This window comes from Mercurialis annua, linkage group LG3, assembly GCF_937616625.2.
Source record: "Mercurialis annua linkage group LG3, ddMerAnnu1.2, whole genome shotgun sequence".
NCBI classification, from domain to species: domain Eukaryota; kingdom Viridiplantae; phylum Streptophyta; class Magnoliopsida; order Malpighiales; family Euphorbiaceae; genus Mercurialis; species Mercurialis annua.
This window is the reverse complement of record NC_065572.1, coordinates 6,968,116-6,981,869: the sequence shown is the minus strand read 5'-3', so window position 1 is coordinate 6,981,869 and position 13,754 is coordinate 6,968,116. Positions and strand designations below refer to the sequence as shown.

Below are 13,754 nucleotides of genomic sequence, written 5' to 3'. Positions count from 1 at the left end.
ATAGCACAGTTCTTATTAGGCTATTCCAAAGAAGCACGCCAAAGATTAGAAATTAAAATATACTAATAAAGATAATTTTTTTAATGAAAATAATTAAAAACTTTGATTATAATTAATTAATGAGGAAGATACTTAAATTTAATTAGTCGCCCAAAAAAAAGTACCGTTCTAAAGGAAAAGAGCTGACTAGAATCTGCTTACTCTAGCTGCCAAACAACATGGCTGCGTCCTTCACAAAATTGCCACTACACACTTCCATTACTGAGCATCACTTTCCAAATCTGGGCATTCCTAAACTTTATCAATCATCTTCAACAAACCCAAATTCATCCCCTCAACAGCCACCTCGATTTTCACGCCACCTAAAAATCAAAGCAATTACAAAACCAATCGCCATGGAACCCGAGAAAGTTGAAGCTTCAGCTGATAATTCTGGACCCATGAAGCTCTTGTTTGTGGAGATGGGTGTTGGTTATGATCAACACGGGTACGTTGTTAGTTCATATTCTTTTTTAATCATCTTTTTGGTGAATTTCATTGATGCCAATTAAATTATCTGTTTTAGGCAAAATATTACAGCTGCGGCTATGAGGGCTTGCAAAGATGCCATTTCTTCCAATTCTATCCCTGCATTTCGTAGAGGTATATATCATTTATTTTCATTTGTATGTTTCTGGTTAATTTTAGTTAGGTACTAGTATGTAGTAAGGATACGGATATGGCAAAACGGGACATTGGGATACGGACATATGGTGAAACGGTTTTATTTTAAGGTTTCTATGTTAAAAATGAAGTTTCGCGTCTGAAACGCTAGTTTTTGACATATTTCCGAAATGGAAAATGTTAATTGAATGAATGGTACTTAGGCTAAGCATAATGGTTTTGAAAATGTTCTAGGGCATGAAGTTATATACTCTTTTTTTTGCCATCAGAGCTTTTTCATTTTTCGATATTTTACTTGCCATAAGTTTTAACTTTGTTACGTTCCTTAGATATCCAGACTTATGTTGTAATTCCGAGTCCTGAAGTAACCACAGCGGAACTATATCATTCTCGATTAGGGGGTTCATTTGCATTTCATGCGTATGTCTTGACAGTTACTTGACTCGCTATAACAAAGTGAACTTGACACAGGGTCCATACCAGGTGTTTCATTTGGCGAAATGAAACTTCAAATCAAATTAGGAGTTCCACATTCTCTCCAGTCATCCTTGGATATTGAAAGGGTCAAGTCCGTCTTTCCTTAGTAAGCATTATCACTGGAGTTTCTTTCAATTATTCTTGATTTGGACTTGATGTGCGAAACTTATACTTAAAATCTCTCTTGCTTCTCTTAACATTGTAGTGGAGAGATTTTAAATGTTGAAGTTGTGGATGGTGGATTAATATGCTCAAGCGGTGTATATGTTGAGGAAATGGGAGATAAGAATGAAGACTGTTACATAGTCAACGCTGCCGTTTACGTTGGCTATTAGTTTCCCATATCCCATTAATCCTTGTTCTCTCTTCTGTGCTTTTTGAGGTTAGTTTTTGGTTCTTTTCATCTAAGCTTGCTGTAAATTATCTTTTCTTTTTTCTGAAAACTTTCCAGACTCATGACTTAAGTGAGTTTTCACTTTCAATGAATAGCGGTTTGTAGTATGTTCTGTGAATTAATCTCTCTTATTTTCCAAACATATATTTCTCTCGATTTGCTACAGATGTTTTCTACGCACTTTCAAAATACTTGTGTTACGTGTATATATTTGTCCATTGATTTCTTTAAAATTGCTAAAGAGGAATGCGGAATCTATTGATGTAAATGAGATTGCACTTAAAAATGGATTCTGACAGTTGTTTGCATTGGAAGTTTTTTTATCAAACACATTTTGCTTGTGTTTCCTTGAGTTATGTGATCGAGATTGTTCATGGCTTACGATATAAATCAATCATAGGGCTCTTTGAATTAATGTTACTATGGAGTAGGATTTAAGAATAAAGACTTTGAAATATCCTTTGAATTTGAATGCAAAAGTATTACAATGCACCATTTGTAAAAAGAATCACATATCAACACAAATTCAATGATCATTCAAACGAGCCTAAGTTTAATCCTCAGTGAGTGTTTACATTACTCACATAACCGCCCCCTATCCGTTCATCAATCTAAAGCCATTATTATGATCAAGAAGAGCAATTGCTTTGCAATTGATTTTTTTTTTCTCCTGCTTCTCTTAACATTGCAGTGGAGAGATTCTAAATGTTGAAGTTGTGGATGGTGGATTGATATGCTCAAACAGTGTATATGTTGAGGAAATGGGAGATAAGAATGAAGACTGTTACATAGTCAATGCTGCCGTTTATGTTGGGTACTAGTTTCTCATTAAAACTTGTTCTCTCTTCAGCGCTTTCTGAGGTTAGTATTTAGTTCTTAATTATCATCTAAGCTGGCTAATTTTTTTTTCCAGAAAACTTTCAAAGTCGGCGACTTTGGAGAATTTTCACTTTCAATGAATAGCACTTTATAGTATGTTCTGTGAACTTATCTCTTATTTTCCTAATATACATTTCTTTCGATTTGCTATACATATTCTCTATGCACTTTCATGATACTTGTGTATATAGTTGTCCACTTCTGTGCATTGATTTCTTTAAAATTGCTAAGGAATGTGGGATCTATTGATGCAAATGAAATTGCACTTAAAATGGATTCGGAACAGTTGTTTGCATTGTGTTTGCTTTAGTTTGTGCAATCCAGATTTTTCATGGCTCACGATATAAATCAATCATAGGGCTCTTTGAATTAATGTTACTATGGCTTTAAGAATAAAAACTTTGAAATATCCTTTAAACTTGAATGTAAAAGTATTACAATGCACCATTTGTAAAGATCAATCACATATTAACACAAATCCAATGATCAATTGAACGAGCCTAAGTTTAGTCCCCAACAAGTGTTTACATTCCTCGCGTAATCACACCAAATCAATCTGCTCCTCCCCCTATGGTTCATCGATCTAAGTTATGATCAAGAAGATCAATTGCTTTGCAATTGAATTCTACTCCCTTATTATCAACCTACAGGATTAAATTCACAAATTTGCGCATTTTCAAAAATATACAATTGTGAGAAATGACAAAACTATGCTAAATTCTTTTATCTTGACCTTCACATAACAAGAGCTGCATATAAGAGTTGGTTCCAAGTATCAGGCAATCCAGGAAGGCACCAGTGGCTACAGTCTGTGCCTGAACCGTCACCATAAGTAGACGGATGGGCGTCTTTTCTTAACTGTGAGAGTGTTGTTATGTCTAGTAGATAAACTGGTTTCTTTATTGTACTTAGCACCTTGTTTATCACAGCAACCGCTGGAGGTGTGCCGCCTGGATATGTAGACCCGGAAAGTGGCTCTGCTTCTCCGTTGCAATTCTTGGCTGGTTGATTCCACTCCCTTCCTCTGTTGTTCATAGTACATTTGTGAGTTCTATATTTAATTTATTCACCATGCGGGTCAAAATGAACCAAAATGTATTTAAAAAAAAAAATCAAACCAAACTGAAATAGTCTGTTCAGCTGATATTTTGGTTCGGTTTGGTTATTTCTGTTCGGTTTGCATTCAAACTTAAATGAATTTTTAAGTATCCAAAACCGAACCGAGTAAAAAAACTTAGTTTTTTTTTTCGAATTTGACGATTTGGTTTGGTTTGATTTTTGCACACGTTTAAATGCAAGTATATATATGACTTACTCATAGTGGGTGGGAGAAATCCCTTGGTAAAAAACTTTAGTTTTGGTAGGATCAACATTGAGGTCAACCCATTTAGCCCATGTGGACATCCCTCTGTAAAAAGCCTCTAACCGATTCATATCCTTGTACAAAGCGTCTCCGGTCCTGATATAGTCCCATCTGCATCATACCCGTCACAAGAGATTATTTTCGTCGAACTTAATCGATAGTGAGATATAAAGCTGGTAGGCATTGAAAGAAAAAGGAAACTCACGGTTGAGATTTTCCGGTGTGAGTCCACCAGTGCCAGGAATTGAAGATGAGCATATCCATCCCTTTCCATGCATTACCTCCCTGTATAGAATCCAGCCTCAACACTCTTCCAACGCTTTCTCTAACTATGTCGACTAAATATGGTGTCCGATACATTGACACAGTTACTCCATAGTCCTGCATCGTCATAACCATTAGCACCACTTGTTAACTACGTAACACGGAAATAGAAATATAAAAACGAAAAATTCTGAAATCAGAAATGCTGTTATAGCTTGTTAATCACAATTAAATTTAAACTGAGGATCAAGCTTGTTGGTTTATGATGTCTGATCTGAGGGTTCACAAGCATCACAGGACAGTTCAGAAAAGGCATCACAGGACATGAGCCACAAATTGGATCAGTTTCTGTTGAAGTGGGGGCTTGTTGCATTAAGTACTCACGTGAAGAATAAAACTCATTAATTCCAATAATCAGTCATATGGTTTAATATGCTATAGAATATATTAATACAGCTTAAATACAACTAAAATTATAAAGTTGTTATCTAAACTTGTAATTGCAATATGAACTTTTTTGAAATCTAAAGTATAATTTTTATTATTTATAATTCAAATCACCGATTGAAAATCCGATCAATCGGGGAACGCCGGAATCTAAATAAACGGCATGGTCGGATGGGTACGTCGTTCACCTCAGCATTGATTGATAGTATGTTCAATCGGCGATTTAAATTGCAAAAAATAAATGAAACTTATACGTGAAATCGCAAAAACGAAAAGCTTATGATTTTATTTGCATTTAGCCCTACTAATAATACTTATGAAACATGCATGAAATTTTATTTCATAGGCTCTCGTAGCCGCACATCCAACACCACAGGCTGGCACAGTTGTCCAATAAAACTGTCTATAACTCACACTTTTTCCCTTAACTATGCATCACCTACTACTAATAGTACATTCTTCTAATCTCTGTTTAAAAAATAAACTGTAGTTGTAATCTGCATGTTAGCTTATTTGAGACAGTGATAAAGACTTTAGCATACATGTTCATGTTGAAGAGTTAGGAGTGATCAAACAGTCGGCTCGGTAGAAAACCCGATAATTTAACGAAATTGATCTAATTGTCAATTTTAACTAATACTTATTAATGCGATAAAAAACAAAGAGTAATAATTAAATATGAATAAAAAGTAGTAATCAAAATTTTACACCTTTTAATTGTAACCCAATTAAATTAGCCGAATTTAATCAAAATAAATCAATTAAATCGATTAGTTTTATTTAACTGACCGAATAACCACTCCTACGGGTAGTTGTTGATATGGAAGTTAAATTTTGATAGAGTTATTATTAACTTCATTCTAATAATTTATTATTGGGAGGTCCAATAAATGATTACAGTTTCAGCTAAAAAGCAGCAAAAGAAGATTAGATTTGAATGGAAAGTAAAATTTATTTTTGCAATTTAAGAATTATTTAGTTGTGTTGATAGAATAGAATTAAAAGAAGGGAACGACACTATTAAATTGGCTGCCTGCTTTCACTGCTTTTAAAGTTGTTATTTATTTATTTAAGATTTTCTGATTGGCAAGCTGCAAAAAGGAAACGTCTCTGCCACTAGATTGTCTCAAGATTGTGGGTCTATCTATTACAGTAGCTGAGGAAAATTCTTTTACTTGAATTATCTTAAGTAAAAAAATTCAATTTCTAATAATTAAAAATGAAATATGTGCTAAACTTGCCGTTTCTGAAAAGTTTGATTAGAAACTTAAAATAAACTGCACCCGCAAATGTTTGATTTTTTTTAATCATAGCTTATATGTATTATATCTAAACTCTGAATATATATATATATATATAAACTAGACCTCATTTATAGAAAAAATAAATGAATTATAATAAAAGTTATGAAATATATATATATATATATATATATATATATATATATATATATATATATATATATATATATATATATATATATATATATATATATATCGATTTTTATGGTTCAATAAGGTTCATAAGCTCAACGGCTCATCGGTTCATTAGGTTTATTTGTTTGTTCTAAGTAGTTGACTTGAGCCACATTTCTACCTTTAAAGAGGAACCACAACGGATTAGCTTTCGATTTATGGTCGGACCGGTTCAACCATCAGGTCCGGTTCTTAAAAAACCCTGTTTACATACCCTAAACTAAAAAGATACAGATTTTTTCTGAAGTGCTGTCTAAGCAACAATTTTGCCAAAACAAGGGTGGTTAATAAAACAGGCAAAAGCAGAAAAAAAAATACAAATTTGAAAAAAAGGCAATAATACCCTTTCTAAAAAGCAGAACAACCGAATAATTGAACCATGCATATCAAAATATTCAAATAAAAACAAAATGCAAACAGACAGAGAAATAGCACTGATTAAGAACTCAATTTCCAATTCCAATTTTGCAACTCAAAGATCACTAAAAAGGAAAAAAAAACATTAAAATAATTAAAAAAAACTGACCTCAAATGTCACAGAATGCACAGAATCTTTATTCACAAAACTGATCTTAGGATTTGGCACCGACGCATGTATCATGCAGGACAACGATTCCCACATGTTCAAACTCAGTGAGTCACCCACAAACATTATCTTCTTCCCTCTCCATCTCCTCAAAAAATCCACTCCATTAAACCTTCACAACATCCAAACAAAACAAAGCAAAAAACCATTAAACTTAAACAAACAACATTACTTTTACCAACGAGCTTACAGCTCAACTGGTATAAACGCTGGACAGTATTCTGCTAGGTCGTAAGTTCAAATTTCCTGCAGAAGCGCTTAGTTTTCGACTCATTAATAATATTATACCTGGGAATGTTGCAGGAATCGGGTTGCCAGGAGTATTTGAGAAACTGAGTATCGGGTCGACCATATTTAAGGCAGTTAAATTCCGGGTCAATGAAGGGGCAGACTGAGTAATCATAGAATGGATAAGAAGAATCAGTGACCCATTTGCCTTGGAATAAATTACAAGTGCTGCTCACTTGTTTTCTGCCTCTTAATAATCTGGTGACATTGTTGTAGTGGTGTTGAGCTTTGGTTAGTTGCAGGGTTAACAGAAGTTGGAAGATGATGGGAAGAAGAAGAAGAAGATGGAATTTAAAAGCCATTTGGGAATGGAATTGAATTGAAGTGAGGTGAATGAGCAGAGTTGTTGAAAATTATGTTTATATATAGTGAAGGAGAGGTGGTGGTGGTGGTGGTGGTGAAATAGTGGTGGTGGTGGGGGCAGGAGCTAGCTAGGTGGGTTCACATGGTTTTGTGAAACTATAACAAGAGCAAGAAGACTGCTTATTTTTAGAATTTGTATCCTTTTATATAATACTCTACATTGTTTAGGATAGATATAAACATTAAAATAAATTATTTGTTGGTATCATAGTTGTTAATAATTAGATAATAATTCAATTTATTTTCTTTCTTTAATATATTTTATTATAATTAATGGAAATAAATGTATTATTTAACCATTTAAATTAGATTATTTATAAATAAAAATTTGTTTATCATTGAGCAAATTACATTGAAATTCATGAGGTGTACCACAATTAATTAACAGTTTAATACCTCTTATTTCAAAAGTCTATTTAATGGTTTCTCGGTTTTAATTTCGTTAACTGAGAGACTCTTCCGTTTATTTGAGGATAAATCATTCAACTGAAGTAAAACTGATACCAAATTGTTTAAAAATAAGGTACCAAATTGTTTAATAAAATTAAAATTGAGGAATCAAACCATTCAAAAAATTAAAGGTGGGGTATCAAATTGTTTGAACGTAAATGTTAAAATTAACAGAGGGGGCTAATATTTAACGGAATTGAAATTGAGAGGCCATTGAATAGACTCTTAAATTAAGAGATACCAAAACTGTTCATTATGATATACTTCTCTTTTTTTAACCATAGATTAACTCATTAATGAAGAAGATTATGGCCTTTCACATACTTTAATAAAATAAAAAACAATAAAAAAAATACAAATCAAAGATAATAATCGAAAAAAAAAAATTAAGCTGAAATTCCGTTAACAACTCATCTTAGCGCACAACAAAGGACGAAGTTTGTTGGTACGGGTGTCTTAATTTGAATCTCATCCGACTATACCGATAAACTCTTTGGTCTTTCAAAATTTTAAACTATTTAAACATATCCTTCATAATAAATCAAATAATTAGAAAATCATCAATAAATATAAAATTAAACATAAACCATGATAAAATATTGAAGAAAACGAGACTATGTTACATGAGTTGGGAAATGTTGGATGGATAATTGAGATATGGAGGAGCGTGGTGGGAGTTGAAATTCTATCTCAGAGAAGAGAAGAAAGGGAGATTTCTTGAAAAGCTCTTTACATTCTATTGGTCTTCCATGTCACGGGCATTATCAATCATGTTTTCTGTAATTTCACATGCTCTTCAAATACAATATTTTATTTTTCTATATATATAAATAAATTTCTTACTTAATATAAATAACTAAATTGAAATATTAATTTTTATCTTTTATTAGTCTCAACTGTTTCAATTATTTTTGTTAATTATTATTAATAATCATTAATTTTTTTTAAAAATTGTTAATTTTAAGAATAATTATTATTTTAATATACAATTAACGATGTTGATTATATCTAAATATTTAAAGTCAAAGTAGAATAAACAATTACCTGAAAATAATTATTTTAAACATTATTTTTTAATTTTAATGTAAATTAAATTTTATTTATTTTTATAAGATGTAGTATAATTTGTGCTGCTAAATTGATATGTAGTTCACTGGCTAATTTTGAACTTTAGACTGAGTACATTAAAATGATATACAGTCGACTCTCTGATAATTAATACACATGGTGGATCAAAAATTTATTAATTATTAGAAGTATTAATTTATTGAATTTATAGAAAAAAAAAATTATAAAATATATTTTAAAGCATGTACATTAATAGGCCTAATATTAATATTATATTATAAAAAAACTAACTAAATACACTTTACAATCACTCAATTTAAAAGAAATAATTTTATATTCAATTTAAGAAATATCAATTGATATCAAACTAAAAAATAATTATTAAGAAGTTATATTTATAAAGTAAAATAATTTTTAATATTTTTAATACTAGAGATACTTTACTTACTTTAATTTGTTTATCTAATAACTTCTTTTAAAATTTCTCAAAAGAATAAAAAAATCATAATTTGATGGTATTTTAATTTACATTTTATGAATTAAGATTAGTATTGCCTCAAATAAATCATCAATTGCTATATATTTCTTTAAAAAAATCTCTCTAATAATTAATATTCATGTAGAATATATTTTAAATTTTATTAATTATTAAATAATAGAATTATTAATTATCCGACGTGGAACGAAGTTGGTTCTCTCAATTTTCTATTAATTATTAGAATTATTAATTTATAGAATATTAACTATTAGAGGGTCGACTGTAGATGAAATATATAATTGATTAATTTAAAATAATTCAAAGTTCATATTCTGGCCAGGAATTAAGAAAATTGTCTATGATTGCTACCTTTTGAAATTAAGCAGTGGGGATTATTTTCTTTACTTTTCTACAATGAAATATATCTTACAGTCAATGTTTTATGGATACTCCCGGTGCACATTGTTTATATCTAATAAAGTACTTTTTTTTATATATATTCTCAAATTATATTTAATGTACCACATTTTTTACATTTGTTCTAATAAAACTGTTGATTGTAAAGGATAGGATATAAAAATAAAATTATTAATTATTAATTAAGTAGTATTAACGAAAACATGACGTTTAAAAAGAAAAGTAGATTCAATTACTAGATCGAAAGAGAAGTAATATTTTTAATCGGATGAAATTTATATATATTTACCCTACAACTGTAATCACATTGATACTGCTAATCAGTAATCATTTGTCCTGATTAATTTACACGTCACATATTACAAATTTACAATGAAGACAATTACAAAATCACATGCATAACATCAAGACAAACTACTTTGACTTCATTGATCGATCGTTCGATTCATATCAAATATAGAAAACTTATGAGCAATAATAAAATAAGAAACAGCAATAATTTGTTGTGGTAGAACCATTATATTATGCTTTCTTCATCTAAAAGAGTCCTTTTCTCTTCTAAATATCTCATTTTAAATATTTTGCTTTTATTTTTATAGTATTAATTTTAACTTAAAAGTGACTCTTTATTATTTGTTCAAATTAATTATTACTGTTTTGAACAAGGCAATAACACGATCATTTCTTATATAATAAATAAATAAGTATAAATGTGTATTTTTTTCTTCTAAATGTGACTATAAAATATAGCAACATTTTTAAAATAGAACATATGAAATGAAAAAACCTTAATGGTCTGTGCTGAAAAGCAAAACCATTAAATTATTAAAAATATATCTGAATCTTTTAAAAATTGTAGATTCGTCATAATTTAATCAATTTATTGTAAATCCGTTCATTTTTTTAAAATCGACGATGTAATATTTTTAAAGTTCTTCTTTTTATTTTTTTAAATTACATATTCAATTACTACGTATACACAATTAATTTAATTTTAAAAATTTGAATAGAATTTTAGTAAATTGGTCATTAAAATGGAATTATAACTTTAAAAGGTTTAGACAATTTTAAAAACAAAATCGAAAAAAATATGTTTTGCACCATTAAGCTAATATAAAATGTGACAATAATAGGAAATAGAAGAATGCAGTTCATAATATGCAAGCATAGTCAAAAATAAAATTAAAGGCAATCATATTTTGGCAGAATAATATAAAATTGACATTAAAAGAATCTAAAAAGGCAGCAATTAATATACATGTTACGACAACAAATTAAATGATCCTACTAAGTTTGGCATTAAGCATAATTTAAACAAATTAACAAAACAGAAGGTGGTTAAAAGGTCGTTATATAATTCAAATTCAATGACAAGTCATCGTTAGGTACTATAGATCAGCCAAGAAGAAGAAGCTGGTAATCAATCAAATAATTAAACTAATTATATCGTGCCATGAAAAAGATGATAAGTGTAGAAGCTAAATTGATCATAAACCTAAGGTTTAGAATATTAGAGTCTAAAAAAATATTGCAAAACTCAAAGTCAAGACCCACGAATTTTTGTAAGTTTGCATGCATTAAAAGTTTAAAACACCAATCGTTGTCATTAAAATATAATCTAGATATGAAATAGGTGTATTCAAAAAGAAGTAACCCATTTTAGCCTTTGAGAAAGAAAAAAAGAAGTACCCCTAACCAACTTGTCTACGTATACTTTTATTAAGGTTAAATCAATCCAAAGGTCATGTATTATATTAGTAGTTTTTAATTTATTTAATCCTTATTAAATTTTTCGATTTTAAAGAGTCTTCGTCGTGTTAATTTTGTATATTTGTAATTCTTTTTGAACGGAATTATATATAAAACATCATTGTCTCATGCAAGTTAAAACAACGATATTTCATATAAAAAAAGGACCACGACACGAGTATATAAAATTAACAGTAAAAAACTCTTCAGAGTAATTTTATTTCATAAGAATTAAATATATATATATATACATGAAAATTAGGTTAAATGGCGAAAAAAATTAAACCCTTTCAACTCGGTGAAATTTAAATCAAATCTTTTGATTTTTTAAATAATAACCAAATTGCATTTTTTTTTTCCAATAATAGCCAAATTTAAATTTTTTTTGCAAGTTTGGTTGCCAATTTGACTATTAATTCAAAAAAATGCAATTTGACTATTATTATAAAAATTAAAAAATTTGCTTTAAATTATAAAAATCGTAAAGGTTTAATTCTTTTCACTATTAGACCTGAAAATTAATAGTATACTTTTCAATGTAGTAAACCATGAACCAAATATTTCACTCGTTGTAAGTAATTACTATCCTTTAGCAAAGTAATGTACATAGGTTTAAATTCCAAGTTATAATTATTTCAAAAATATATATATTCCAAGTTATAATAATTTTAAAATAAATTGCCCGCACGGGTTTGATCTAGTGGTCTAAACCTCAGCCATCTGGGCGCCAAAGGTCGTGGTTTCGAACCCCGGCTACGCCCTTTCTTAATATGGAATGGTTGAGGCTGGATTGCTGGCCATTATAGCCCGGATTTATCAGGTATGTGGGCTTGCGGGCGGTCCATATTCCGGGATTTGCCATCTGGCCGTCAAAGCTCGTGGGTTCGAACCCCTGCTACGCCCTTTATTAATATGAAGTGGTGGAGGCTGGGTTGCTAGCCATTATAGCCCGGATTTACCAGGTATGTGGGCTTGCGGGCGGTCCATATCCCTGGATTTGACAATAATATTGAGTTTCGGCTCAGTAGAGTGAGTCCTCGTCATCAAAAAAAAAATTAAAAAAAATTAACTTAATTTTATAAAGTTAATTTAATTTTATAAAGTTAATTTATTAAAAAATAAAGAGAACGTGAGTAAACAAAACGGCTGTAAAACCTATCCCCGTTCCACCCTTCACTATATGCATAAATTGAAATATACAATTGATAATATTTTATAATATGTGCATACAACTGTACAAGTTAATTTTACAATATTCTATTAATTATAATTTTTGTATGAGTAGTGGTTTTTGTGGCACGTTATTATTTACCGAAAACAGAAAGGTATTGGAAGATGGAAGAAGAAGAAGTGATTGAGAAGTAAGCAGAACAAAACAGATGAAAACGTTACAAAAATATGGGTTCCTTCAAGATTTTCAGCAGTTACGAAATGCGACTTTCTTATCCTATTTTCGGATAATTTTCAAATTTAAGTATTAATAAATTATTTAAAAAATCAAAAGATAATTTTTAAATGATTATTTTTTAATAAAAAAAATTAAATAGAATAGCTTTAAATGATTTATAAGAGAGTTTTTGTAGTCCTAACGAGTGATCAATTTAAATTAGTTGAAACAATGATTTTAAAATGTAAAATGATAGTTATCTTATCGGGTTAATGTTAAAAAAAATTATAAACTTTACATATTTTTTCATTTTAATTAACATAATTTAAATTTTGTCATTTTTATACACGAACTATCATTTATTTTTCAAATTTATACACGGCACGGAGGTGACAATCATTTATTGGTGTAAAATGACCACCACCTAAATAAACTATACTAATAAAGCCGTGACACTCAGCTACGTGTATGAATTTAAAAAAAAGTGTTAGTTCGTGTATGAAAATGACAAAATTTAAACTGCGTGATTTAAATGAAAAAAGGCCTAACTACTTAAAAAAAACTCCCACCTTATAACATTATTTCGTTTATACCCCGACCTAATAAAAAGTTCATTTGTACCTTTTTTTTAATTTTTCATTTTCATCTCTACCCTAAAGCACTAAATCGAACTTTTTTCATTTAAAATAAAGTTTAAAATAGTCCTTTATTTTTTAACTTATATTCTAATTAGACTATAATATTTTTAATAGTACAAAAATACCTTCTTTTACAAAATTAAATTTATATTAATTATTAAATTTATATTAATTATTAAATTTATATTAATTATTAATAATTCTTTAAATATAAAACCATAAAAATAAATAATTTATAATAAAAATAATTCCGACTCTTCGTCCGAAAGAGGAGCCCACGATCTGCTTCTCCTCCATGTAGAGGAGGAGCAGAAGGAGGAGCAGCGATCTGCTCCTCCTCCATGGAGGAAGAGCCCGCTGCTCCTCCT

General features: G+C 29.7%; 2 protein-coding genes across 3 annotated transcripts; one reads left to right on the top strand and one right to left on the bottom strand.

Annotated features, from left to right (window-relative positions):
• The first annotated feature begins 154 nt into the window (after window positions 1-154).
• Window positions 155-2,565, top strand: LOC126674608 (uncharacterized). 2 transcript variants are annotated; one of them, XR_007639576.2, is made up of 6 exons: window positions 155-487; window positions 566-642; window positions 1,135-1,246; window positions 1,346-1,522; window positions 2,226-2,348; window positions 2,448-2,565. XR_007639576.2 is itself a non-coding variant. In XM_050369085.2 (5 exons), exons 1-4 carry the CDS (start codon window positions 219-221, stop codon window positions 1,473-1,475), a joined length of 588 nt encoding a protein of 195 aa, XP_050225042.1. In that variant the 5' UTR covers window positions 155-218; the 3' UTR covers window positions 1,476-1,522; window positions 2,226-2,565. The 2 variants fall into 2 exon arrangements, 1 of the variants encoding a protein (XP_050225042.1); XM_050369085.2 differs by having other exon boundaries at window positions 2,226-2,565.
• Window positions 2,566-2,798: 233 nt separating this feature from the next.
• Window positions 2,799-7,322, bottom strand: LOC126674607 (protein trichome birefringence-like 38). Its single transcript, XM_050369084.2, has 5 exons — window positions 6,837-7,322; window positions 6,489-6,660; window positions 3,982-4,157; window positions 3,729-3,887; window positions 2,799-3,437 (listed from the first exon to the last, which is right to left on the bottom strand). The coding sequence occupies exons 1-5, from the start codon at window positions 7,136-7,138 to the stop codon at window positions 3,149-3,151; spliced, it is 1,098 nt and encodes a 365-aa protein (XP_050225041.1). The 5' UTR covers window positions 7,139-7,322; the 3' UTR covers window positions 2,799-3,148.
• Window positions 7,323-13,754: the final 6,432 nt, after the last annotated feature.

Bases quoted from the DNA above. Each gene is read 5' to 3' on its own strand.
- LOC126674607 (XM_050369084.2), bottom strand. From the start codon at position 7,138: ATGGCTTTTAAATTCCATCTTCTTCTTCTTCTTCCCATCATCTTCCAA. The intron at 6,661-6,836 runs GTATAATATTAT...GATGTTGTGAAG, and splicing joins GATTCCTGCAACATTCCCAG to GTTTAATGGAGTGGATTTTT. The intron at 4,158-6,488 runs GTCAGTTTTTTT...ATGACGATGCAG, and splicing joins TGCATTCTGTGACATTTGAG to GACTATGGAGTAACTGTGTC.
- LOC126674608 (XM_050369085.2), top strand. From the start codon at position 219: ATGGCTGCGTCCTTCACAAAATTGCCACTACACACTTCCATTACTGAG. The intron at 488-565 runs GTACGTTGTTAG...TATCTGTTTTAG, and splicing joins GTTGGTTATGATCAACACGG to GCAAAATATTACAGCTGCGG. The intron at 643-1,134 runs GTATATATCATT...AACTTGACACAG, and splicing joins TATCCCTGCATTTCGTAGAG to GGTCCATACCAGGTGTTTCA.